The sequence below is a fragment of the Ambystoma mexicanum genome, chromosome 2q, assembly GCF_040938575.1.
Source record: "Ambystoma mexicanum isolate Mex_15411 chromosome 2q, UKY_AmexF1_1, whole genome shotgun sequence".
Classification (NCBI taxonomy): domain Eukaryota; kingdom Metazoa; phylum Chordata; class Amphibia; order Caudata; family Ambystomatidae; genus Ambystoma; species Ambystoma mexicanum.
The window spans coordinates 1266489690-1266515446 of record NC_090924.1 but is presented as its reverse complement, the minus strand read 5'-3'; the positions used below and the strand labels follow the sequence as shown (position 1 = coordinate 1266515446).

Below are 25757 nucleotides of genomic sequence, written 5' to 3'. Positions count from 1 at the left end.
ATCTGGTCACAAGGGTGTCGATGCATGTTTTTCTGACCACAGACAAATCCCAGTTATAATAATATGGGGGTTCTTGTGCACCCATTTTAGCCGGATTTCTACCCCTTCTAAGTGCTGTTGTTACTGCGGATATTGAAGAAGCCCGGAGGAACACAATCCTGGCATCGGTATGCCAGAGAACCGGGCCGGGAAATATTAAAAAGTCCGATCTTAGGGTTATCCATCAAATTAATATCGCCGGGTGGTACTCTTGGAAAGATCGTGTGTGCTCGTGGGGTGCGGTGGCAGTAATCCCCCGTGTTTCCTGAGCAGGGGTCCTGATATTGCTCATGGTCCTACCAAACTGAATCTGATAATTGACTTGGTTTAGGTTCTGTGGGTGGGAATGGATTGTTTGCCCTGGATGTCCTGCCTTGCTGCTTTTTATTTTTGTTTCTTTTTTGTATTTTCTTTGTAAAAACAGTTAAGTATGTTGCACCTAATCGTTCGTATTTTTTCCTTTTGTTTATCTCGTTATTTATTGAATGCACTGTGTTTTTAAATAAAATGTACGTTCTCCGACTTAATCCTTGTGCTTGATTTTATCCGCCGACTAACTCTGTATTTTATTATTTTATCTGCTCTTGTGCTTTTTATTAGATGTGCCTTATGCCCTTCCAGTTCCTTTCCGTTCTTATGAGTATTTGTTGATGGCGCCCATTCACCTCCGGACTCGAGGCGTGTTTAATATCCAATCTAATGCTATTCACCATCGACCTCTGAAGGATGATGGTCGGAGTTGACCCTGGCCCGAGATTCGAACTTGTTAAGTGCAGGCTGGCCCCATGACCGAGGTAAGCACTTAACTTGGGAGCTATCCACCCTCTGTGTTCGTCCGTGGTGCGCCACGGTTCATTCATGTTGTTCACCATGCGTCACCTCCTCACGGCGCATTATAGGTCCAAGATCACACTGTGGGGCAAAATGCTAAACTTTAACTTCCAGGCGGGAACTACACAGATTTCAGGGACTACACTCCTTCCATGGCCATCCCACCCCTGGGGATCCTCCTACACCATTCACAGCTGTGCAAGTAATAGGGATTGCTATTGGACTGCACTAAAAGTCAACATTGTGAACAGCCATGCCACATTCGGTCACTGCTTAACTAGGCAACTCTTAAACCGCCCTAAACAAGTTTTACCATAAAATATTTCCCTTTCAGATACTTCCAGCTATTCGTCTTCCAGCCATTAGTTTCATCTACTTCATCTTTTTCCCCCTAAAACAAACCAAAAAAAAAAACTAAATCAATGCAATAATGTTAGCTAGATCACTTGATAGTACGAGATGTTAAATCTGGAATGATTTTGAACCTAAACAAGAACTCTTTTCTTTCTTATTTTGCTCAAATAACCTCTTTTGCATAACCGTAAAAACCCATTGTGATGCTGGAAATGCATCGGAGGGACAGGGCCTCCGTATCCTTGTCCTTTACTGCTTTTTATCATGTGTTCTGTCGTGTTTTCCACACAGGAGTTCATGTGGGACTCCTGTCGGTGCAGCCCTCTCTTTTGGTTTGGTGAACAGACCCATGGGATACCCTTATGGCACCCCTGGGTGGGGGTACAAACCTGTGTCCCTAGTGTATGTTTTTGGGCACCTGGGTGTGACCCACAGAGCAGGGTACGGGCTGGTGGCAGCTCTGTGCTGAAATGACTGGTGCCCCGAGCGTCCTCCATTTTGGGATGCCCAGGCCCGGTCATTGGAATTGGTAGATTCCTGATGGAGTCAAAATGGCCCCCATGGCCTCTTGCCTTTCATCACCTGTTACCTTGATCTTCCCGAAGCCCTGCATCTGTCCCTTCCCCCGGACTGGCTGTTGGGTGGAAGTTCCGTATATGGTAGTGTGGGGAAGTGCCGACCAGACTAGCTGGAGCCTTCTCAACGACGGTATGTTGTGGGTACGCCTGTGGGTGGGACCTGGGTGAATGGAGTGTGTGACGAATATGCATTCTATGTTGTGGCTGTCTAGTATCTGGTGTTTGACACAATGGTTGAGACTGCCCTGCCCGAAACCGGTACGAATGCAGTATGGAGTGTTGAATGGCTCTGTACTTGTCCCAATACGCATAACTTGTTGCCAGTGTCTGGAGAGAAGTGAAAGGCCTGAATTCACTGTGTGCCTGATTGGCTGCCTGCCTGCATGAATGCCCTTAGTCGTGATTGGATGCTTGTGTGGGACCCAGCGGAATGAATGGGAGATTAACAGTATATCTGTGGACCTCTTACTGCTAGGAATCCTGTTTGATAGCTTAAGTCCACTACGACGAGTAACTGGAGTAACTGAAGCTTAACCTTGAGCCCTGCTGGACGAGAAGAATTGCTGTTGCTCTCCTTCACAATCTGAAAGCTGTTGGGCCTCCAAGGACTGACCCAGAGAGCACCTGGTAAGGCGCCCTCTTCCCGAGCTACGAGAGACCATTGTGCACAGTTGATCTTTGCCTAAGATCCCTGGTAGACAGACCTTTGACAGGCTGCCGACCCGATACGGGGATCGCTGCGGAACTCCAAGGAGAAGCGCCCTGACTGTTGTCCGCCGCTATCGACGACCGTGTCGCCGACTGGAGCCGCCGTGCTCCCGTTGCCTAAGAACTTCATTGATCCAAGGACGCTCTCGTCCGCATCATCGCCGCTGTATCCTGCTGGAGAAGGCCAGACAGTCGACGCGCTGAGGAGCATCCACCGGTGGGTTTCCCGCCACCCAAAGACCACAGAGACGCTGACGACTCAACGCCCTTGCTGGGGCACAGTTCTTAAACTCTTTGCGGTCCAGAGCTACCGACACTGAGGTGCCCCACACGCCTCTTCCCTGCAGGACGTTTACGCTTCCCCGTCAACAAGCACTGCTAGGAACGATGCGGCCACTTCACCGTCATAGCTCGACCTGTTCTCCGTCGGACGTTCGACGACCCGCGACTCCTGCCTGAAAGGGACAACACTCAAGAAGGGCTGTTGATTCCCCCGACGCGGAACGCTACAACGCCAAGGTACTTTGGGGTTGCAGAACTATTGGAAAGTCTAGTATGAACAACATATTGACTGGACTTGTATCTTTCTTCTACAGGTTGCCCCGGTGGGGGGGGGTCTCCACACAGAACTGTGTCTAGTGGTACGGGGCCAGTTTCTGCCAATTGCTCAACCATCTTGCTTTCCTTCCTCTCTCTATTGCTGGTTTCCTCTTTATTTTGATCTGTGTGTCATTGTGACCGTATGCACTTTAATGAGATCTGATAACGTTAGTGGTACCACTTTAGAATTGTACACATTTGCCATTGTTGATTTTCGGAGTACAAAGTGAGTTATCGTGATCGTGTATATGACCTTGAATATTAATTATATAAAGACTGTTTTAACCGATACAGTGTGTGGACATTCCTTTGTGGGTGCTTGGGGACTACACTGTACTTAAGAACCAGCTTGCATCACCTCCTGAGAAGCTAGGCCTCGATTGCTTGTCCATTGCTACCACAATAGAGAATCTTGGCAGGGGTCTCTGTGTCTCTCTACCAAATAGAGAGCGGAAGTACAGACTCCCCCCCCCACTCCGGTCTTCACACCCATCTGAGTGTGTTTCTTAAGAGTTCCCCCTTTATCGCCTGGATCCAGATATACATGTTGAAATAACCGTTCTAGCAATTTAGTAGTGTTCACAAACACTTGTTTCCCTTGTGTGTGGCACAGAGTGTGCATAACAATTGGTTCTCTGCAGTAAGAAACATGCACATTAATTGATGACTGTACCTCTGTTCAACATGTCGATCTCAGGTCCGGGCCCCAACGGGGCCGGCTCTCCTTTCATGCTTTTGAAAATGATGAAAGGAGTACAACTCAGATGGCTAGTACTGAAATCGTTTTTTATATGGCGAGAAAGCAAATAGGTTATCACTTACTTAAGCCAAGCCCTATCCCGCTGGTTCCAGTAACTATTAAGGGTCAGTGGCATTTCTCCTCTCAGACCCACCTTAAGACCATTGCCTACACAAGGGGATCAGATATAACACATTTGCAGAAAAGTGCTACAGAGATGTCACTCTTTGGGATAGTCAAGGGTTTACCTTTGAAACCGAAAAGCTGCAAGAAAGGAAGAAAATGCTTGTATACGAATGGAAAAAATGAGACTTACCCAGGAACAAGTTAGAAAAGCAAGGGGCATAATTACAATAGCTTAAGGGAAGAAACAGGTCAGATAGTCCATTTCAGCCCAATTTCACAATGGGAGAGATGTGAGTGGTCTAGAGGCTAAGTTGTTGTCTGAACAAGGACACTAGTCCTGGATTCCTCATGCAGCAAAATCCCAAACCAACCAGTAATGGCAATTGACCAGCATTAAACAGTATGTAAAGCTGAAGACGGAGGTCCAAATATGGCCCTCCTGTCCCCCCACACGACTCTCAGCCCCAAGACAGAGAAACAACAGATGCACCTCACTCTTAGGCCCTTCAACGCCATCATCAATGTATCGCAGATGGGAGAAACTTTATTCTCTCAGACAGCCTTTCAAACCATACCCAATCAATGATATGGAGGAAATGTCATCAATCGAAAAAGTTGACTGATCGCAGAGTGAGAAATCAATGACATCACTGACATCACAACGTAGACGCAGTTAGACATGAAGTACATAGCCATCCATTCATGAAGTTACACAAACATGTATTAGCTTTCTGCATATAGACACGAGAAACATGCTTCTGACTCACGCAGGTTGATGGACACACATAAATATCTATATGTATTCATATCCTTGGCCAAAGCTGAACCGCAAGACGGCAAGTATACACATACCTAGCTTGCACGTGCTTGATTGCCACCAGCATGGAAAGCCATAAGGGCGAATATGGAAGCTATAGGTGTATAGATGTGAATGAGGAAGGAGACAGACTTCGAATACATGGAAGGGCTGACAAGATCTCTGCAGCCAAAGGCAAGCAGAAACGATGCACGATGCCTGGTTACCAGGATAAGCCACCTGCAAGAAATTCAGGCTAAACCCCCTCATAATTACAAGCAGGAGACATCCATTTTGTGGTCTCAACACACGTGACCTAGCAGAGCAAGACAATGCCCATTCATTCAAGGCAGACAGAGAGAAGCTGTTCCCATCGAACCAGAGGTGGAAAGATACAAATGTTGCTCACAAACTACTAACTGAATGCACTCTCCCAGGCTTAGGTGATCAGAGATGGCAACATTAGAGAACACACAGCACCTCCATATTCCTTCTCATCACCTTGAAAAGGTATACTCAGCCTGCTAACAGTCCAGGGTCCCAGGGCTGGAAGGACACATCCTACCCAATCAAGAGACACCTTTCACGTGAAGACATAATATGTTGCAGGAGCCAATGGTCTCCCCACGACTGCAACAGTGTATTCATTACATGTAGAGGCGGTCGCAGGATGAACCACCAGATATGGCTACCCAGTAGCAGAACCAACCCTTAGAGAATGTGTATATGGTTCGCCTAAACTGACCAACCTGCGCAGCCGATAGGTTTCAGGGATGAAACTTGGTTTTGTGACATCACGCCTGGATAAAACTGGGAGAGACACGCTCAGAGGAAGAGAGCTCTCGAGAATGTATGCTTTTCTAGTGTGATCCTTGTCATTTTGTTAGATAATAAAGACCGTAAACTTTGCCCGATGGCGGAGTCTTACATTCTTGCAGCGGGGAGTTTTTGATGGGCCCAGAGTGCCTCTCTGCTGCTAATTGGGGTGACTGTTATAAAGCCCCCGAATCTCCTTTACAAAGCCTGGACATACATATGTATTCAGTGACCTAGAAACAAAAGTTTCCAATATTATGGGGAGTTGCAGAAAAGTCCCACCCAAAGTTCCACCAGTGCAGTTTTTGGTGTAGCCGTCCACACAGAGCCAAAGCATGACAAAGCCCCGACCTGTAAAGGCACCCAGCAGACATCTGATCGCGCGGCACAGCGGCCTGTTCAGGCCATATATCACTCTCATATTGCTTTAGAGTCCAGCCAAAGGGGTCTCCAAGTCGGTCCTAAAATCCAAAGCCACTCCATGTTTTCTGGATTTGCATACCAAATACATTTAAACAAAGTAACTCTAAATGGGAAATATTTATAGCCAATGGTTATCCTGAAAACATGGGGCGGGCGGGAGAGTTGAAGAACGGACTTGGGTATCCCTAGTCCAGCATTTGCATATATACCTTTTATAACTTTTCTACCTGTCGAAGCCCCATTGCAACACCCAATCAACAGTGCCCACACCAATGCCCCAGGTAGTGGACCCAGAAAGTAGTGGCAGGACCCCCATATCTTTGCTCCTTCTTGCTGAATGATGGTGCATGTTTGAAACCTCTTCTAAATCACATACGACTGTTTTCTGTGGGTAGTTTGCTTTAATTTATGTAGCATAAAGCAAGTCCTGCATTTAAAAAAGTAGTCACGTTTTAAAAAAGTAAATGGATCGAGCCGAATTCCATGCCATCATACATAGGGTGACCAGACGTCCCAGTTTTTCCAGGACTGTCCCGGTTTTTAGTGCTCTGTCCCCCTTTCTCAAGATTATGTTTCCATTGGAAAATGCAGTAGTCCTGGTTTTTGGTATCCAGTCTTTATAGCTGACAGGCATGAATGCACAATCTGACACAGAAGAAATGCTGCATTTTACAACTTTAGATGGTGTTAGTTTGTGATACATTTATTATAATATGTGGTTATTTGAACAGTAACAGTTAAAACCCCTTCTCCTCCAACTGCTACTGAAGTGTAGTGCCTTGACAGCCACTTTCAAGAGTTAGTCCTACTTTTATGTTAGTTGCCCTGTCCCGGTTTTTTACTTTTTAAATGTGGTCACCCTAATCATACACAGCAGAAGAGCACCTGCTCAGGCGTGTGGGTCATGCAATAGAGAGAGTGAGATCATCAGGGCCGGCCTTAAGGGCAACAGCTCCCTGGGCGAATTGCCCCCCCCCCCCTCGCCCACCATGCGCCCCTGGTTAACAGGGGTCGGGGCGGAAGGGGGCAGGGCCAGGATGGGCCACTTTTTTTTTTTAAAGTTATAAAAAAATGTTTACCACCTCGCTCCAGCGAGGAGGTTAAATAGGGCGCGTTAGTACCCCATTGTCATTGAATGAGCCTGCCGCCACGGGTTCAATGACAATGAGGCACCTGCCATGCCTTCTGCCACTACGCCAGCTCGGGGGAGCCCTTGAAAGTCTCCCCCGAGCTGGCGTGGTGTGGGGCTAATGGTGCCTTTTCTTATGAAAAGTGCCCGCGGCGGAGGAGCGCATTTAAATACACCCGCTGCTGCGGGCATATTTTACAGTAAAAGGCCGCCTGCTGCGCCTTCTCCCACAACGCCAGCTCGGGGGAGCCCTTGAAAGACTCCCCCGAGCTGGCATGGCGGGGGCTAATGGCGCCCTGGGGGGGCGTGGCACCCTGGGCGGTCGCCCGGCTCGCCCCTCCCCAGGGCCGGCTCTGAGTGAGATGAAGGCTGTAGACAAGAGCACCTAGGCAGATGCGCTTGAAGACCACGAGGATGACGTTAGGCGCTTTATAAAAGACAACTCAACTGAAGATGGGAAACATCCTCTCAGCCTCTAGCCATTTTCATTTGTGTACGGAGGCAGGAAGGGTGCACGTGCTGTCTTTGGGCTATAATAGACGCGTGGACTACCCATGAATGGACTTGCAGCTGCAGGAAAGTGAAGGGGTGGTGCCCTACCCAGACCAGAGCCCAAAGACACTCACTATCAGGGGGAATTCAATGGGTCCTGAAGTTAGTAAACAGAGGGATCTTCAAATCAGGTCCAAAGGGTTTTCAAGATAGCCACCGACTGTGCAGATAATCCTGATGTGGAGTCCCAGTATTCAGATACATGTACCATGGATATCCTGAAAACATGGCATGGATTAGTTAACCCCCAAGCAAGTGCAAACCGAACCACGCTGTATGTATACACACACCATGCATTCATTCGTTCGTTCAGTGCAGAATATGCAGAGAGCTCGGGATTCTATCATCCACAGATGTAATCAAGAAGACCCCCACTGAAGCCGGCACCCAGGGGGTAGGGCGAGCACAGGAAGCGACTCACCTCACGGACTTGCTGGCTTGCCTGCTGATTGGCGCCGCCTTCTCCCGCTCGTCCAGGGGAAGCTCCTGCAAAAGACATTACAGACATGTGAAAAGAGGGTCAGGGGGGGGGGGTCAGAGCGCGCCGCTTCCCCCATGGCTGATCGCTGTTCACCGTTTCCTACTGGCCCGCATTCCTCTTATCCCCGGGGTGCGCAGGGCTTATCGCGGCGCGCAGGCTGCGCCTGTAATCCCCTCTATCGAAGGTCGCTCGGCTCCTGGGACCTCGGTCGGCCTTGGAGCGCGCCGCCCGCCTGCCCTCCCCCCGCAGGAGCCCAGGTTCCCCGTGACCGTCTCCCATCGACCGGTGGCTCCTGATAAAAGCAGGAGCTGCAGCGGTGTTGTCTTAGCTCTCCTTGCTCAAGAGGCAAACCTGTCTGGCTTGTTTGCGATGGCGCAAGCACTACTTTGGCAAAACTGCTGGAGCTGTTTTTTCTCCCCCGCTTACCCATTTGCCATTTTCTCTGTACGTGGTTGCAGATCAGGGAACCATAATATTTATCAAAACAGAGTCACACCTGGGTAATGACGCAGGGGTGACACATACCCAAATACAACTCAACTGCAGATGTGGAAATTCACAAGGAAGACCTGAGTGTGCATTAACAATGCACTGGAGTTGTATGGGAGATTTGAATGCTTATGTCACGTGCATACAAATTAATCATGCATACATAAATGGGTTTCTGTGAAAATGGATGAAACCCGCTTGCACCGGTGCACGTGCAAAATTGCACCATATTTGCACTAGGGCAAAGTTTGCCATGGCGTAAAAAAAAAAAAGAAAAAAAAACATTGGGCCCATATTCGAAAACATTTGCACCGTGACAAGTGCATTTTTTTTAAAAAATGGTATACGCACTAGGGCAAAAACTGCGCTAGTGAAAAACATGCACTTTAAATGCATTTTTGCCCCAGGGCAAAGTTTGCCATAGTGCTAATATCATTCCGTATTAGTACTTGGGCAAACTTTACCCTGGTGCAAACGTGCATTTAAAGCGCATGTTTTTTTGCTTTTGGGACATTTTTGCCCTAGTGCTTATAGCATGAAAAATGGCAATTTTCACAATGCATTTTTTTTTTTTAGACATGGCCTCCATTTTTTTTGCACTAGGGCAAACTTTCCCCTAGTGCACACATACTGTGCAACTTTGCACTTGCACCAGTGTAATGTTTCTGTAACCTGGCCCCTGAACATCTCCTGCACCTGTCATGCACCCCCTTCAACCCCCCACCCACACCATCATTTTCACGTTTATCGTGATATAGTTCGCAGAGAAAATCGGCGATGCTGCAGAGGTGTGCGAGCGTGTTCATTAAATGTAGTGTTAAACATGAGGTTTTTTCGCCGCTAGAACACCAAGATTCTTGCTAGCCCGGACTCCCGATCCCCCCAGCCCCCCCCTCCCCAGCCACTCACTGGTCACGATCAGCAGTGAGCCAATCCCTCAGTCACACACTGCACACCCACAGGCTAGCTTTGCACACTCGTTCTGCATGCCCCCATTGTTGCCAAATGGCACCCTCCTAAACATGGCCAGCGAGCACTTGCCTACCAAAAACGTCAGCCCGGCCCTGCACACCGACAGCCACGCCCTGTACACAACCTCAGCCGCGCCTGCGTGTGAGCACACTGGAAGCACCCTTGCTTAATCGGCGAGAGCACTGGAAGCTTGAGGGGAGCGGAAAACTGTACACAGCACAAGTCTTTGGAAAGGTGGAAGACCCCACAGAACGGCGTCTGGGGGAAGGGAGCTGGACACTCCCCACAAACCCCTTGCACACAGTCATGTCAGAGGGAGGACCCAACAGTCCCTTTAGCTAGGACCCTTAAGCAGGGCTGTGGCAAGGTAATCAGGGGCTAAGCTAATGTCGAGACTGTCGCGACTCGGGGCTAGTTATTAGCCGTTTGATTGTAGCCCCTAAGCTTTGATCCAGGGCTACAACCAAAAGACCCGCGGTTACAGCCCCTTCAGCACCCCCCACCCCCTAGCAGATCCCCCTTCAGTGTTTTTAGGTCGTGTTAAACCCAATGAGAAATGCCAGGGGTCTGCATGGTTGCTCGAAGAGATGCTTAAGCGACAAGACAAACGTCCCTGCTAATAGTCCCCCCTGCCTCACATCAATGTCTAATGGCTCCCATTGTAATGCTCTGTGTCATGTGTTAGGGAGAATTCTCCGTGAAGGCTAATTTCCCAAACCTAGTGAGTCCCCCAGCAGCTTTTCTGGATTGTTGGGGTTATTTTTTTCTCCTGCTAAGAGTGAGACTCTTTTCCTCCCACTCTTAGGCATGATTTGAGAATGTCCTTTGACTTTGAATGCGTTTTATGGGCTATGGGGTCTTTTACTCCATAGGGCTTCATGTGTTTTGGTATGTGTTTACACAGCACCCTCAGTGCAGTAACACAGGGGTGTCATAGTGACCCCCAAATATAGACTCCATACCCTGGGACTGACTACCGTTTCCCACGGCATGCAAAGTCACAATTGACTTTCAGGGGTGGACTGGGAACTAAAAGAGGCCCTGGAAATAATTACTGAGGACCAAAAGAGGCCCTGGAAATAATGTTCAAAGTGGCCCCATATGACACATTTGCAGCAAGCCCAATGCTTTTCCTATGAAAACATTTGGAAATGCCACACAAAAGAGGCCCAGGGGGCAGAGGCCCACCGGGAAATCTCCAGAGTTCCCTATAGGCCAGTCCACCCCTGTTGACTTTACTAGTCTTAAATTGTGAACAGAACCAGTACAAACCATCATTGTGGAAGTACTGGTAGGGGTAATTCGATTGCCCCTGGGTCTGTTTTCCAAGGGGGCACTGCCCAGTCCCCCCTTGTCGAGTTTCTGGCTGGTGGCAGTGGATACCACGCGAAATATTCCACCAGAATATTTCCTATGGGATTTTCCCATTCATTTTAACCCACCACTTTTTGGTGCAATGTTAAAGATACCGCCAGGTTATTTATTTAATATTTATTCCCCGGTTGGGTCTTTTTGCCAGGACTCGGTTTTAAAATGTTGTTTGTGTTCGCTTCTGAAACTCTAACCCAAGTCGAGCCCTTTGTTCCACTTTTTTGGCGGGCTTCTGCACAGAAGCCCTCCAAATAGTGCCACTCTGTCTGGGGTCAACAGGATGTGTGGGAGGGGGATTAGGCACCCTGGACTGAGTTGCCTTGGCAACTCAAGTCGCACTCTTGTGCGATTGGCCCAGTGGTGAGCCGCCCGGCTCACCACTTAGCATGTTTGAGTGACAGCTAAGCTGATGAATGGGGGTTTTGCTGCATAAAAGCAGGGCTTTGGGGACTGGAACTTCAGAAGTCGCCACAGGATCTAAAGAATCCGAAGAGGGGAGAAGCTGACCCATCTACAATGACAACACCACCGGTGGAGCCCTGCTGTATGAACTCACGAGTTCCCGACAACAGAGGTCTTCTTCCAGGAGAGTATTCTTCCCTTTGAGCTGGTGGAACCAACCAGTTTGCCTTTTTCGCCTTCCTGGATCGTCTCGTGGTCAAATCGCCCGTGCCAAGCACCCCGGCGGCCGGATAGCCACGCTTCAACACTACCGCAAATAAAAGGGTCATACCTTTTAACCGGGAAACTCCGCGGCTGGTTTCTTCCCTGGCAGTGCATCGACCTCCAGCTTTCCTCCACGTCGCGATCATCTCTTCCCCTGGACGAAGCTCTGACTTGCACCCGCTGCCAGGAACAACTGCCCCCGCTGGAGCTTTCTCACGATTTCAGGTACGGTGTCCCGCCTGGTCTCCCTTGCAACAGACTGTCCAGGGTGTCCCGTAAATCCTTGACTCTCTATCCTGGGGTGACCTCAGACCTACTAACATTACCTTTCTGACTTGATCCAACCTCTTGACTTTTCTGCAAAGACCGAGTGCATTTCCACTGTGTGATCTTGGGCACATTCCGCCTTGCTCTCTCCAAGAGTGGGCCTGGCCTATGAACTTTTTGCTCTACAGTAGACACTGCCTTTCTTGACTTGCTGTGGTTTCTTAAAAAAGTGTTGGTACTGTGTGATTTTCCTATTCTGCCTTTTCTCTCCCTTTTTAAACCAATTATTGGAGTGCCATCTACGGTTATGCACTCACCTCTGTTTTGCTAAATATGTGGTGTCTTAACCTAGACTTGTCGAATAATTAACTAGGGAGGTCTATATACTTATAGTGACTGTGCTTGAACTTGCTTGACATATTAGTGCCAGTGTATTTTTGCAACTGTGTTTTTAAATAAATAATTATATACTTTTATACCAAAGCTCTGGTCAGTGTTTGCTTGAGCTACTGTAATTTTAGCCCTATTGTAGGTAAATCTGGGTGGTGCAGACTGCTGCCAATTGGGTTTACTGCTTACTCCTGTAGTCTTAAACTTTTTGCAGTGGTCCCTAAGGGAACTGCACAGGTTTCTGCCTAACATCAGGACAATGAGGGTGCTGAGCAGGAACACCATGCTCGGCACCCTCAATGTCCTGCCAGCGGGACATCTTTCCCAACGGGAGACGTGTCCCACTGCCAAATGTCCCGGTCTGCCCCCCCTTCACCCCGCTGGGTTCACCACTGCACCCCATACATGCATTTTTGGCTTTATATTGATTTGATAGTAGGAGGGCCCTGTCCTTTTCTACCCAGCTGTCCTCAAGTTCTCTTAATTTGCACCTCCCCATTTCCATTTGCAGGGATATAGTTTTAAGCTAGGGGTGTCTCACCCCATTACCAGGCACCCGAACATCCTGATTCACCGTCTCTAAATGTGAAGAGCCCGGGTCAGGAGTGGTTTTAGTGTTGACTGAACGCTTTGCACGAGTATGCCCATGTATGTGGCTTTTCATGCGTATGCAAGGATAGGCAACAGTGTGACTGTGTTGTGCTTCCTCCCTGTGGAGTGTTATCGAATCAGGTCTGTGCCTGTCATTTGCAAGACTGAGGCAGGCACACCGTGGCTGGATGAAGGCGCCTTTCCCGCCAAACATGGCAAGGTGCTGCTGGCTGCACCAGTGGGTTGCCATTATTAAGCAACACGGGTCTGATGGCCCACCCCTGCCCCTGCCCATCGGATGGGTCTGCCAGTGTTCGCCAGCTGCCTGCCCATTGCCCCTCTGCATTCCCTCACCCTTTTTCCTGGAGCCTTGGCAATGCTCTTCCAGCCTTCTGGGAGTGTCCTTTCATTAAGGACCTGCCAGTCAGCCGTGCCTCCACCTGCAAGCAGATAACCATGCCTCCCACCCACCCTCCCATCTTCCTTCCTCGGTCCCCCCCCCCCGGCCTGCTGCCACATGAACCGACCACATGCCCTGCCGGACCGGAGATGAAAGTGTTTATAGGAGTGCCTGTTTCCAATGTTATGCAATGCCCGTTTTATTATTGGGGTAATTATTGAGCGCAGACGTAACTTTTAGAAGTAAATGAGTGTTTTACAAGTCATGGGGGTTCAAGGGGGTGGGGGGGGGTTAGCGGATTGAAGCAGCCACACCAGCATCATGTAATTGGCATACAGTGGCAACGCCAGCATATAGCATCGTGAGATCTACAGCGGTAATGCTACCATACATGCTGACGCGGCCATGCCTGCATATGTTGTCTGTACCAAATCATGAAGGTGATTAACAGTGGCTTTGCAGGAATACATCGAGACACAGGCAGCAGGAAGCGGTTGTAAAATGCTCGTGTGTGCAGTCGGTGACCTGCCAACTATTGTTTTTTTTCATGTGCGACCTTGGAGAACAGAATGGAAATTTCACGGCTTTTTACCACCATATCAACTCATCAAATGAAAGAATCGCGCAGGGTGATTACCCTAAACCTGCCCACATTATTTACGGGTCGAGCACTACTCTCGGACCCTTGATCTATTCACTGCCACAGGCACCATGGGCTATGAACCATTTAAAAAGCTGGCGTCCTCCCCCCACCCCCCAGGAGCCATAGACCCTCCCAGCGCGTCCGTGCACAGCACATGCCAGGGCAGGGCTCCTGACAAAAGCAGCAGCTGAAGCCCACCAATCACCCGTCTTCTACGGAAAGTGGGATGAGAGATGGTCACACGTGCAGTCACGCTCTGGGCATTTGCTCAGTTGGCCCCTCGGTCGCTCCTCGTGTGCCCCTGCACTCTGTCACGCCTGCTCACATTTCTGGCCTCTGCATTGGGAGGCAGTGGGATCAGGTGACGTGGCCTTGCTGTGGGCTTCACTCTGCTGCCCTCACAGTCACGCCTCCACCCCCACACCCAGGTTTACATCGCTACATGCGTCTTCAATAGCCCGTTCTTCCATACCACACTTAAGCATGCGCCCCCGCATGCACCTTCGAAGTATAACATGCCCGTGAACATTAATTCATCCATCCATCCATCCATCCATCCATCATCAGATTCCTTCATTCATCCCGCCAGCACTGCACCCATTCACCCATCCCCGTTCATTTATTTATTTATTTACACATCTCCCCTTGCTCTCAGCCATCAATCCTCACCTTCGCGCCCATTCACCCGACCCTCCTGCGCCCTCTGGCAACTCGGCGAGCTGTCCACAAGACCTATGCCCACCCAGTCTGTGTAAGAATGTGTGTGCATTAACCCAGAACGTGTTTTCATCATACAGCAGTCCAAACTATTTGCTACGTCAATGCTGGTTTTTCATTTTCCTTTAATTAATGTTATGATTTTTTAGTTAGATGAAATCATAGTTTACTTATTATGTATTAGCTTTTATTGTTAACAGAAATAATTTGCGCCTCCATTTGAAGTATTCTACATGTAGGCACGGCACCCTGAACATATACCCTGTAGGATGGCACGCTGGCTAAGAGGTCTTCAGTGCATGGTGCCAGGCAGCAGAAAGGTTGCTTGGGTGAAATGCGCAGTTAGGCAGAGTTTAACACATCAGTGCAAGCACTTTTCCAGAGAAACTCTACTTCACTTTTAATGGGGGGCCCACTTCCTGGCCAGCATTCGGTCCCTTTAGTGGCCAGAGCTAGCACTGCTTGACAGCACACCAACCTTTAGGAAGGCTGGCTTACTTTCCAGATAGCCTCTCAGCTTTTCAGCAGGCCGGTTTGCTTTTCATGGAGAGCCCCTGCACTTTTCAGCAGGCCGGTTTGCTTTTTTCCAAAGAGAGCCCCTGCACTTTTCAGCAGGCCGGTTTGCTTTTTTCCAAAGAGAGCCCCTGCCCTTTTCAGCAGGCTGGTTCGCTTTTCATTTGGCGTAGGTCCACTTTCGGGAAGACGTGTGCTTAAAGGCAGGGCTGGGTGCACTTAAATGCAACAGTGCATTGTTAGGAAAGATTTCGTAATTGTAGGGAATTTTCCTTCCATGTGGCAACCCCTAAACTTTTTGCTATTGTTTTTAACCTTGTTCTTGACTTTGCCAGAGAAGTACAGCCTTCTGCCGCACTCCTCTGGGCACTCCTCTGGGCTTTCGCTCCTTTCTTACGGGGAAACTGACATGCCCTTAAGACAGTCAGTACCGGGGAACGCTGTTTCCCGTAGTTTCTTTTATCGTGTTGCGGCTTTAGTGCAACATGACACAAGAGGGCACTGTAAGCTAAGTTACAGCTCTCTTGGGTCTCTAGCCTTCTACAGGCCCTAGATACTCTTTTAGGATGGTATTTGATCGGTGCAAGTCATTCAGGGACTGGAATGGTGGCAGCGATCGTTTTGTTTATTTTGAGCTCCTTTTGGCGTTCTGAGCACGTTTTTGCACTGAACCCAAAATGGTGGCCTGGCTCCCAAAATGGCCAGGCCGCGAGGCTCCTTTGTCCTGTCCACTGTCCGTCTTGCTCCCTTCACCTTCCCCAGGTCCGGCGACCCGGGGCCTTCCTTATTTGGGCATGTACTTTCCCGCGAAACGTGGTTGCTTTCGCGGGCTTCTACATGTCGTTTGTGTGCCTCCAGGGTGTGGGCTGGGATGTCTGGTCCCAATACACATCCTGGGTGCCAGAGAGTCTAGGGTGGTGTGAATGCCTGGGACCACCGTGGTCCGTGATTGGTCCACGTATGGTATGTGTTTTGATGAGCGGATCTCCCATTGGCTCCCCTCCGTTTTGGCGCGAAGGGAACCGTGGATAAGAGGGGGCTGGAAACACCACTACCATGTCGATCTCCTGAGTTCTCACGAACGAAGGAATACAGGAGCCAAGTATCCTGCAACCAAGAGGCTGGACCGAGGAATCGCTGGTGACCCGCTGAAGGAATCCTCCTTTGCACTGCTGTCGTCCTGTGAAACCCTTTCCTCCTTGGATCGAACCAGAAGGCCTGTACTGGTGCTTCGACCTTTGGAATAGCAGGAACAGCTATTCCCGGCGACTTCATCATCTCCTGCCAAGTAAGCCTTCGGAAGTGTCTCTGGGCCATCCAGTTGACTGACCAGCTTACAAGGGAGTCCTGCTCTGTAACTGCCGCCAGGTTGTGCTGTATTTCGAGTCCTTGTCACTCTCCCACGCTTCGTACGCTTGGCGTCCCCAGGTCTGAAGGGAGGAGTGTACATTTGGCTTGAATACACACAGCCGCTCCGTTGTCCTGCTGCGGCAACAAAACTGTGCTGGTTTCGTCGATTGGGACGTCTTTTTGCTCTACACGACTACGAGGCGTTCCCTGCTCTTCTGAACCTGCCAGCTGCTGAAACTAACGTGGAGAAGCCTGGGTCTGCTTGCTTCGGGGACCGGTGAGTAGTTTAGCTAGGATCTGGTCGCCCTCCTGCAGTATCCCATTGCTTTTCCCTGCTGTGTAAAAACAGCACCCTTTTGCCGTACTCGCGCTCTGCTTCTGCTCGCTGTGGAGGCTGCGCTTGAGTTGCGGAAACTGTTCTCCTTCTGCTGTGCACTAACCCGAACTGCCTGACTTCCTCCGAAGAGCTTCTCCTTTTGCCCGTTGGCACCGGCGTGGCAGGTACTTTGAGCACAAGGCTCCACTCTTCGCAGGGCTCGGACTTCCATCTAGTTAGGTGCCTCTAAAGGCGAACTGAGTCAAAAGCGTTATCGCACTGCCTGTTTTCCTTTCCTTTCAGGTGGACTACATATTTCGTGCTTTAAACGCTTGCGACTGTGTATTTGTATATATATTGTGTTGATTTGGTATGTGTTGGCTTAATACTGTGTTATTGTGATTTTCTCGCTACGGTCGTTGTTTTAAAGGCCTTAAAATAAATGTGTTTATATTTTTGATATAACAACTGTTTGGAGTAGTTTGTAAGCGCTCTTGCTTTGTGTGCTCATTGCGGGCTTTCAGTCACCCTCACCCCTCTTGAGACCTAGTCTTGACCGCCGCGATCGCTACCTTGATTGGTCTGGCTTGTCCAGAGGTTACCCTGTTCCAAGTAATTAGGTTGGCCTTCTGAACTTCTGCGCCACCAGGACAGAGTTCAGAAATCCGTCTTAACATGCATGTACTTAGAGCTGTTGTCCCTGAAAAGCGTAGCTTCTTGCTGATCAGGTGACATCGACATTCACAAACACATTCATGCATTTGCCCTAATTTCTAGGTTTTTATACTGATTTTCTGAAGCAACACAAAGCAAACATTCAGTAACGATTTGATACCAAGAACACGGGAACATACGCAACGAAAGCTTTAAAAGGAAATCAAGTGCCATACTCTCCATAGCGCATAAAAAGAGGAATTCTAAACCCGGTTCCCTAGTTATTAATGCACTACTTGCTTATCTGCAAGCACATCAAATAAAGACAACAAATAGGCAAACACCCAGAAACAAGCACACAAAGAAGGAAGCAAGCTCGTGCCGCGTGTGCTTTCATGAGCATAAATCTACATACATTCTGCAAATCCATCTCCCTTACCAGATCCTGCAAACTATCCTGCGACACTGAAAAGGTATTTGCATGTGAAGCACTCGGTCTGAAAGGGACTAGGTTCCTACGTGCCCCCAATTTTAAGCTCTTGAGTTGATCAAACATGCAAATATATCACAAATCGTGAAAAATTGCAAGACAGAAATGAATGCAACAGACAAGGACCTGCAAAAGCATCTTTTCAAACCGAAAATGCATGCTCAAGATACTCTGTCCATAGCACATCAAAGTAGAGAAGCCTGGAGCCGCTCGCCACCCTTCCTTGTTCGGTGTGGGGGAGACCCCCGGATACTTTATTACTAATGGGAGGGCAATCCTATTAAAATTATGCCTGACGCCACAACGATATGCAACAAAAAAATACCATTTTAAAGTGCACAGGGAGTTTAGCGTCAGCTGATACCTAGCACGGAGGTGTAGAGCAGAGTTATTTCAACCTCTCGATTAAAAAGGGGAAGAGAGTGGCCACAACATATACATGAAGAAATAATTACATATATATAACAGCTTCAAATATGGTATTGCTCTAAGCTGCCCAATACTTGAAGTGAGCGTTCAGGGTGGTTTTGTAGTGGTAGGAGTGAGTGTTTGTACTTCAGAGCGTTATGGAGAATGTGTAGTGGTATATATACAGTGAGAGTTTATACTTTTAACTATGTTATTCCCCCTCTTTACAGACTTCCTTTTTTGGGTTAACTTTAACTCTTAATGTAATAAAGGGTGTTCTATTGAATTCAAGTGGTTTTTCGCGTATGCTGTACACATGCAAGTGTACATCTAGATGCACATCTTTACAGCATCCATAACGATTAGTGCACTTAAGGTAAGCCTTCGTAGATGACAGAGCCGGGATACCTTTCTCCAGCGTGTTCCTTTATGCCACGCTTGAAATCCTCGTCTTTCCTGCCGCCAGATCCATAGAAGGATTTCTGAGAAGCCTTTTTCACTGTGATGTATTATATATTAGTACCCGGCGAGAGCAAAGCAGAATGCAACACGCATTCTGATTGGCTCTCGCCGGGTCCTCACCCGGCCGGTAATCCCTCCGTCGGGATTCCACAGCCTTTGTCCCCGGCGGGGGGGCGTGGCAGCCCCTCAGCCAATGAGGAGGCTCTAAGCGAGGCCATCCCCGCTCCAAGCTTCCCCACGGCTGAGAGGCTCCCTTTGCCCCCCGCCGGGGACTCGGGTAAGTTTTTTTATTTTTATTAATTCCCTTCCCTCCCACCGCCCCCCCAATTTACCTTCTTGTTCCTGCGTCCCCGGCGGGGGATGAGGGAAGCCTCCAGCCGTGTGGAGACTCAGAGCGGGGCCACCCCCGCTCCACATGGCTGTAGGCTTCCCTGTCCTTTGCCGGGGACGCAGGCACGTTCCCCCCCTCCACCCAGCCCCACTTACCTTCTTTTTGATCCTTTTTCGGGAACGGACGCGCTGGGAACACTTGTGTTCCCAGCGCGTCCGCTCCCGATGGCTGCCATGGAAAGGGAAAATGGACTCCGTTTTCCCTTTAAAAAAAAGCTTTTAGTGCCCCGGTCACACAATTTTTGCGAGCCGGGGTACTAATAGCAATATAACCCGAGCGTCGGGAGCATTACCGACTCAGGTAATGCCCTGGGGCCTTTGGTAAGGCCCTCGCTTCACTCGGGGCTTACCTGAGTCGGTAATGCCCCCGACGCTTGGGTTATATTGCTTAAGTAAGTCATTTTTTAAACCTTTGTGTACGCTAACTGGGTTCCAATACTAGGGTGCTTTATATCTTCCCTTTTGTACCTGTGCCTTCATTCAGAGATGCTCAGGGACAGTTGTTGGCCTTCACACCGACCAACACTGTTCCATGGGAAGCTGAGCTGTTTCTAGCGGTGTACAATGGAGGAATCCAACACCACTGCTCACTCGAGCGGCCCCCACTTTGTCCCGGGAGGATCGCTCAGGGGCAACACGCTTGGGGGGGATAGCTCAGGGGCAACACACTTGCCTTGGAAGCAAGACGACGTGGAGCAACACAGGGTCGATCCCTGGGTGTGCGTTTAGAAACCTCTGGGTATTAAGCGTCTTATAAATAACAGATTAAAAATGACTTTTGCGACTGACGCGTTCACCTAGGAGGTTGATCACTTAGTTTGAGCACAGACCGTGGAGTTTTAACTAGGACATGGCACTTTATATACTACACTTTTTCACTAAACATTTGATGCATCCCATGCATTTTTGGACGCTGACGCGGAGCCCCTCTGTTCGAAATCTTAGAGCAATAACTGGAACACGGACATGGCTCTACAGGGTCTTTAAAACCAGAAGACGGGCCCAGTGTTGGTTCGCCGTGTTCCACAACATGTACACCCACATATTTGAATCCAAGCCCTGGTGAGGATGTCGGAGGTGTGACCCCCTTGACACCCCTGTACAATAGCATTGCGTGTTAATACCCATCTAAATTACCATTTGGGGTCCACTCACTCCAGACAAAGTCAAAACCTGTGTCTGCAACTTTTTAGCTGTCAAATCACAGTGGCGCCCACCACGTGGAGACCAGTCAGGTTATTTAGGGTGCACTATATATGCATGCACAGCTGAAGCCTTTAAATTATCACGTGTCCAATGCCAGTTTTAGGCATTGAGGGTTCTTCAACTTTCGGAGGGCAGTCATCGGTTTTTTGTATGACGTCTTCATTCTGCGTCGTGCCAATACACGTGCTTCATGATCTGGTTTCTGCATAATTAACAATTTGCACACCCCACACCAGGGCATTTTTACATAGAATTCTTTGTTAAAGGACTGAGTGTTGTCTTTGAAGTAAACATTTATGTAGCATGAGTATTTGCCGTACGAGTATCACAGTGAGTATTTGCCGAATAAGCCATATGGTTTACATTTCATACATGTACGCAATGCACATCTTGTACATGGGGTTTTATACAGATGAAACTGATCACCAAAGTTCGTTGTGTACATGCACTTAATGTACATGCCGAGCTTGTATGGAACATGCCCATTCATTCAGCGCATGTCTTCCAGCCGTTCCATTCATGGATGACTGAGCGGGATAAGTGTGTGTCATAAGTGTCTGTGCCGAAAGAGGGTGTGTTTTAAGAGTGTAAAGTGTATGAGTTGTGTGCAAGTCTTGTCAATAGTTATTGAGAAAAGTTATTTTCTGAAATTCCATAGACCATTCATCCTAAACTTACCTATATATTATTTTTTTTGCAGGGAGGCGGGGGGAGGGGGAGTGGGGGTTGTTTTTCAAGTGTGTAGGTCCCAGACATCGGATTGGAGAAACTGTTCTAAAATGTTTTCCAATTATATAATAGGCAGACCCAATTTTAAAACTGGGGTGCATGTCCGCTGCCCCGGGAACTGGAATAGTCTCTTAAACCAGGACTGCACATAAATTACAATAAAACAACTAGTGGCCTGGAGTTTTCCTAAGGGTTAAACGTACACACAAAAGAGTTCCCACCCCATGCTTTTATTGGAGGTTACATATTAAAAAGGGACCGGGGACATATTCATTGCCTACCTCTTCCCAGTAGGCTGGTTACCCGCATTCTGATGTAACATAAGATGCAGAAATGATTGTATCCCTTTAGTTGGGAACATTATTTTAGAAATGTATGAGAATGCAACAATGGTTAAGGGTATCTTGTGTCAAAATAAAAGTATAATAATTCCAAAAGCCTTACATACATGAGGAAAGGTTGCAAACAAAGAACCAGCCGAATGATGCTATGTTGCAGCTCTGGGATCCGCTTCTGTCAGCTTAAAGGGACATCTCGTGACACTGACTGATCAACCCTGAAATCCATTCCGATGACAGACAGGATAAGAGGGTTGTGCTGCGAGACAACCTCGTATACAGGCGAGACTAGGCCTGAGAGGCACAGTATGGAGACTTGCAGCCAATGCGCATCAGAAACATCGAAGATATGCCCTACCTATCAGACTTCACATGTTTCCTTTTGTTTTTAAAGGCCCCATTGTGGAGCTCGGCTAGGAGAATGGACTGTCTGCATTGATTAGCTAGAGCGCCCCTTTTAGGCGTCCCATTACTTAACACTAAAGGCTGGGCTATTACATTGAACATGCTCACTTTGGAGGATACTTCCCTGCTGCCTGCAGTGCAAGGATGACTGTACATCAAGCCAATGGAAGAAGCGTCATGAATCCCTCATCTTCATTAGCTGGGCGTTCCAGCTAATGAAGATGAGGGATACCTCCCCACCAATCTAAGCGAGAAGAGTGATAAGTGCATGCCAAGCTTACCTGGAAGCACGGCTTCCTCGAAGGCCAGGGGTCGTTGTGTCTGAAGACGCTCTCTTCCAGGACCTTGTGCTGAGATGGGCAGAAGCACTCTCCACACCTTGCCCACTGGTGGTGATGGCAGCAGAAGCTGTGATGGCTCGGCTGCAGGTTCATCTTAATGAAAGCAGGGCATAGCTCACCAGAACAGTACATGCAGGAGTCGTGGAGCACTGCTCCGTGGGCACTACAGGCATGAGACAAGGCTCGGACATAATCCTGTTCGCCGGAGTGTTTCCCCTGAGTGTAGCACACCGGTTGCTCCACAATGTCATTAATAACACAGTCAGTATAAGGAGCTGCAGCTGCATTGTGTCCTACTGGTGATGCTGGGGAGTAGCTGTGGTCGACAGAGTGCCTTCGTACATTTCTACAGTCCGGAATCACTGGTTGAAAAACACTCGGCTCGGCGTGCTTTGGCCTTATGTTCGGTGTCCTCGTCTTGAGAACTAAATTTGGGAGATGTGAAACAGGGACGCCCCTGAAAGTTTCCTCAAAAAACTTTCTCCTGTCAGCAAAGGGCAAGAGCACAGTCTCTTGGGTGTTCCGGTTGGGGGCTGTTGGGTTACCTGGTTCTAGCTCATAGGTCCGTGGTGGCCATTCGTTGGCCATCCTCTCAGGTTGGCTCTCTTTGGCTTGCCTAGCCTTCGGTGGTAGCTTTTCCTCTGGAGACCATGTCCACCGCCCTCCCTCTCCATAGGACGCATGCAGCGCTCTTTGTTGTTCCATGTCGGGTGATGGACACATCGTGTTCCATTTCATGGCTGTCACAGCACACGGCCGATCAGGTTCCTGGCCAGTTGGTCTTAATGTTTGATACAAAATTGGATCTTGGCTCTTTGGCTCTTGACTTGGGCACTCAGAAGACATTGCATGCCACACATCACTGCATGGCTTGCTTTCCAGAGTAGGTGGGCTGTTCTTTGGATTGGATGTTGTCCTCGTATCATCCAATACGCTTTGGTCATCCACCACATTGTTCGTTACTCTCTGAATTCCAGACACCTTCATGTCGTGTTTCTTTGGCATTTCCAGAAGGTGTTCCGAAGAGTCAGGTTTCCTTAAATCTTTAACTTTCTCAAGTTCTGGCCTTGGGGACCTGGGCTTTGGAGGAGGTGGCGGTGGCAGTGGTAACCGTGGAGGGGAAGGGCATTCGGAAGGTTCTTCCATCTCCTCAACTGGCTCTTCCCCGCAGAGCAAGTTCATACTGCCATTACTCTTATGAAGCTGAGCTTTCCTCCTTTGGATTTCGTTCCTCAGGTTTGTGGCAAAGCGCTCGCTCCTCCTCCTTATCTGCGCGGAACGAAACCGCGAGGAGCCAGGTTTCTTAACATGCAGTCTCGCTTCTTCTTGATTGTTGGGTTCCTCGACCAACGTCTCAGTGCTGTGAGCAGGCCTTAAACCGACTGCATTTGCAGAGTGGAGTTCAGAAGAGGGCTGCAGATCCTGGGGTGGGTCTGCTTGCCCATTTGGCAAGGATCTTTCCAGACTGGAGCAGGATCTTGAGGTGGGAGGACTTCTGCTGCCGGTGGGATGCCGACTGCCACACTCTTGAGTCTTCCCTTTCGATTTACAGACATCCTCTCTGGAAGTTTCTTTCCACCCATCCCGGGCAGCTGTGTCTTCACATGGCTGCTCTTTGGTATTTTCATTTAAGGTTGGACAGTCCCGATGCCGCTGTGAACTGTGCAGTGGCGACAAGGTCCATTGATGCCGCTCCTGCATTAGCTTAGGTCCAGATCCATAACTACAGTTTGTCGAGTCACTTGGTTGCTCTACACAAGACGGCTGGGACTTTTCAGAGGCACTGTGCCAATGTGCCAACTGTCCAGTCAAATGTTCTTTGGCGCAAGAGGTAGTGCAATCAATCCCTGTAGTTGCCGCGTCCTGACTACTTGAAGATCCCTGGGAATCCTTTCTATTGTCACAGGCTACATGGTTGGTCATTGCATTCTTCTCAATGGAACACTCGGTGTATTGATCTGCATATTTGCCTAACAGAGGCTCTGTGCATTTCCGGCATTTGTCCGGGTGCGAGCTTAGCATGTAGTACTGGTCAGATGGTAGGCAATCCTTCATATGCTCGGAACACAATGAGAACATCTGTCCACAACTGCGCCCGTCCCCTACTTTGTCTCGGCAAGAAAGGGAGCCATCAGATGTCCACCGCCCAGTGACGTGCAAGGAGTCCACAGGGGCGGACGCTCTACGTTTCTCTTGGTTGGGGTGGTTTTTTGGGGCACGCAGGCTATCTCGCCTCACTGGAGGCTGGGGAGGGGCTTTGCAAGAAACCGAGGAGGTTTGTTCATAAGTACAAGAGGGTGGCCTGGAGTTTGGTTCGGAGTGTCCACACGGCCTGTGCATGCTGGCATCATCTTCGGTGGTTTCTCCGATGCCATTTCCAGTTTGTAGATATCGCCCGTCGTTATGTTTGCAAGGCCCCAAGCCTTGAATGATGCAGTCCATGGAGGCAGACTCTTCAGCCTTGAGTGACACAGTGTAGTCGGAAGCATTGGAGCTGGCAGAGAAAGAACTGTAGGCAGAATCTCGCTTGTTGTGATACATGTTCTGGTCAATTGGTGAGAGATTACCCTCATAATAAGTTTGACTGGGTTGGTCGAGACTTTCCATACTCCCGATGGAGCTGCTTTTGTCAGTACTGCAATGGCGGGACAGTTGGTTCCACTGCATCGAGAGATCACTGGAACAAAAAAAAGGAGACATTGTTACTAAGAAGTAGTCAACAGCACATTCTTCATTAATAAACAGACTAAAAACAATCAGGCAAGATGAGCCGCCAGTAGTCAATTTTCCAGAGACCGTATCCATCAGTGCTGGTACGAGGATCAAATACAAGCTACAAGGCCGATGCCTCCTCTTGCCTAACAGGGTAACGGCCGCCATATCTGCCGATCTAGGCTCAATCCAGTGTCAAGCTTAGACTCCAGACCCAAGCGCTGCGACCAGTGATCTGGGCCTGTGGTCAAGTAAGAATTACTTTTCTTCATGTTGCACTGGAATAATGCTTAGCATCAAGGAACCTTTGTACATGAGTTGCTGAAAATCTGCTGATTGTGCTGTGAAAATGATACTGTACATACCCAAAGTCAGATTTTAAGATTTTAATAGCTTGACATAGCACCTCTAATCCACACCCCTTGCCACCGAATCATACACTGACCTATGACCTTATTTTAATATTTTGAGGTTACAGGGATCAGAGAATGAAGTTGAAAGTTGCTGAGGATGCACTGTTGGAACCCCCGTACCACCCCCTCAGCCATTCCTTCCTGGTGGCACATGCATAGCAGCGTGTGGCAGTGGCACTCTGCCCTTATAGTGCTCAAGGATGGCACGGTTGCTGCTCTAAGATATTCTAGACAGGCTGCCAAAAGCAGTCCCTGAAGAAGCAGAATGATGATCACCAGGTGCTAAACACATTATACAACACAACCACCAACATTCAAGGAAGTTCTATCCATTTCAGGAGACTCAATACAT

At 48.8% G+C, this 25757-nt stretch overlaps 1 protein-coding gene across 5 annotated transcripts in view; it reads right to left on the bottom strand.

Moving 5' to 3' along the window:
- The window catches only part of SHROOM4 (shroom family member 4), a 678783-nt gene that overhangs the window by 81063 nt on the left and 571963 nt on the right, over positions 1–25757 (bottom strand). For all 5 annotated transcript variants that reach the window (XM_069648657.1, XM_069648654.1, XM_069648655.1 and 2 more), the window contains 2 exons: positions 22221–24957; positions 8113–8177 (listed from right to left, as the gene is read on the bottom strand). In XM_069648657.1, the coding sequence (XP_069504758.1) occupies positions 8113–8177; positions 22221–24957 (2802 nt within the window). The remainder of the gene's footprint in view (positions 1–8112; positions 8178–22220; positions 24958–25757) is intronic.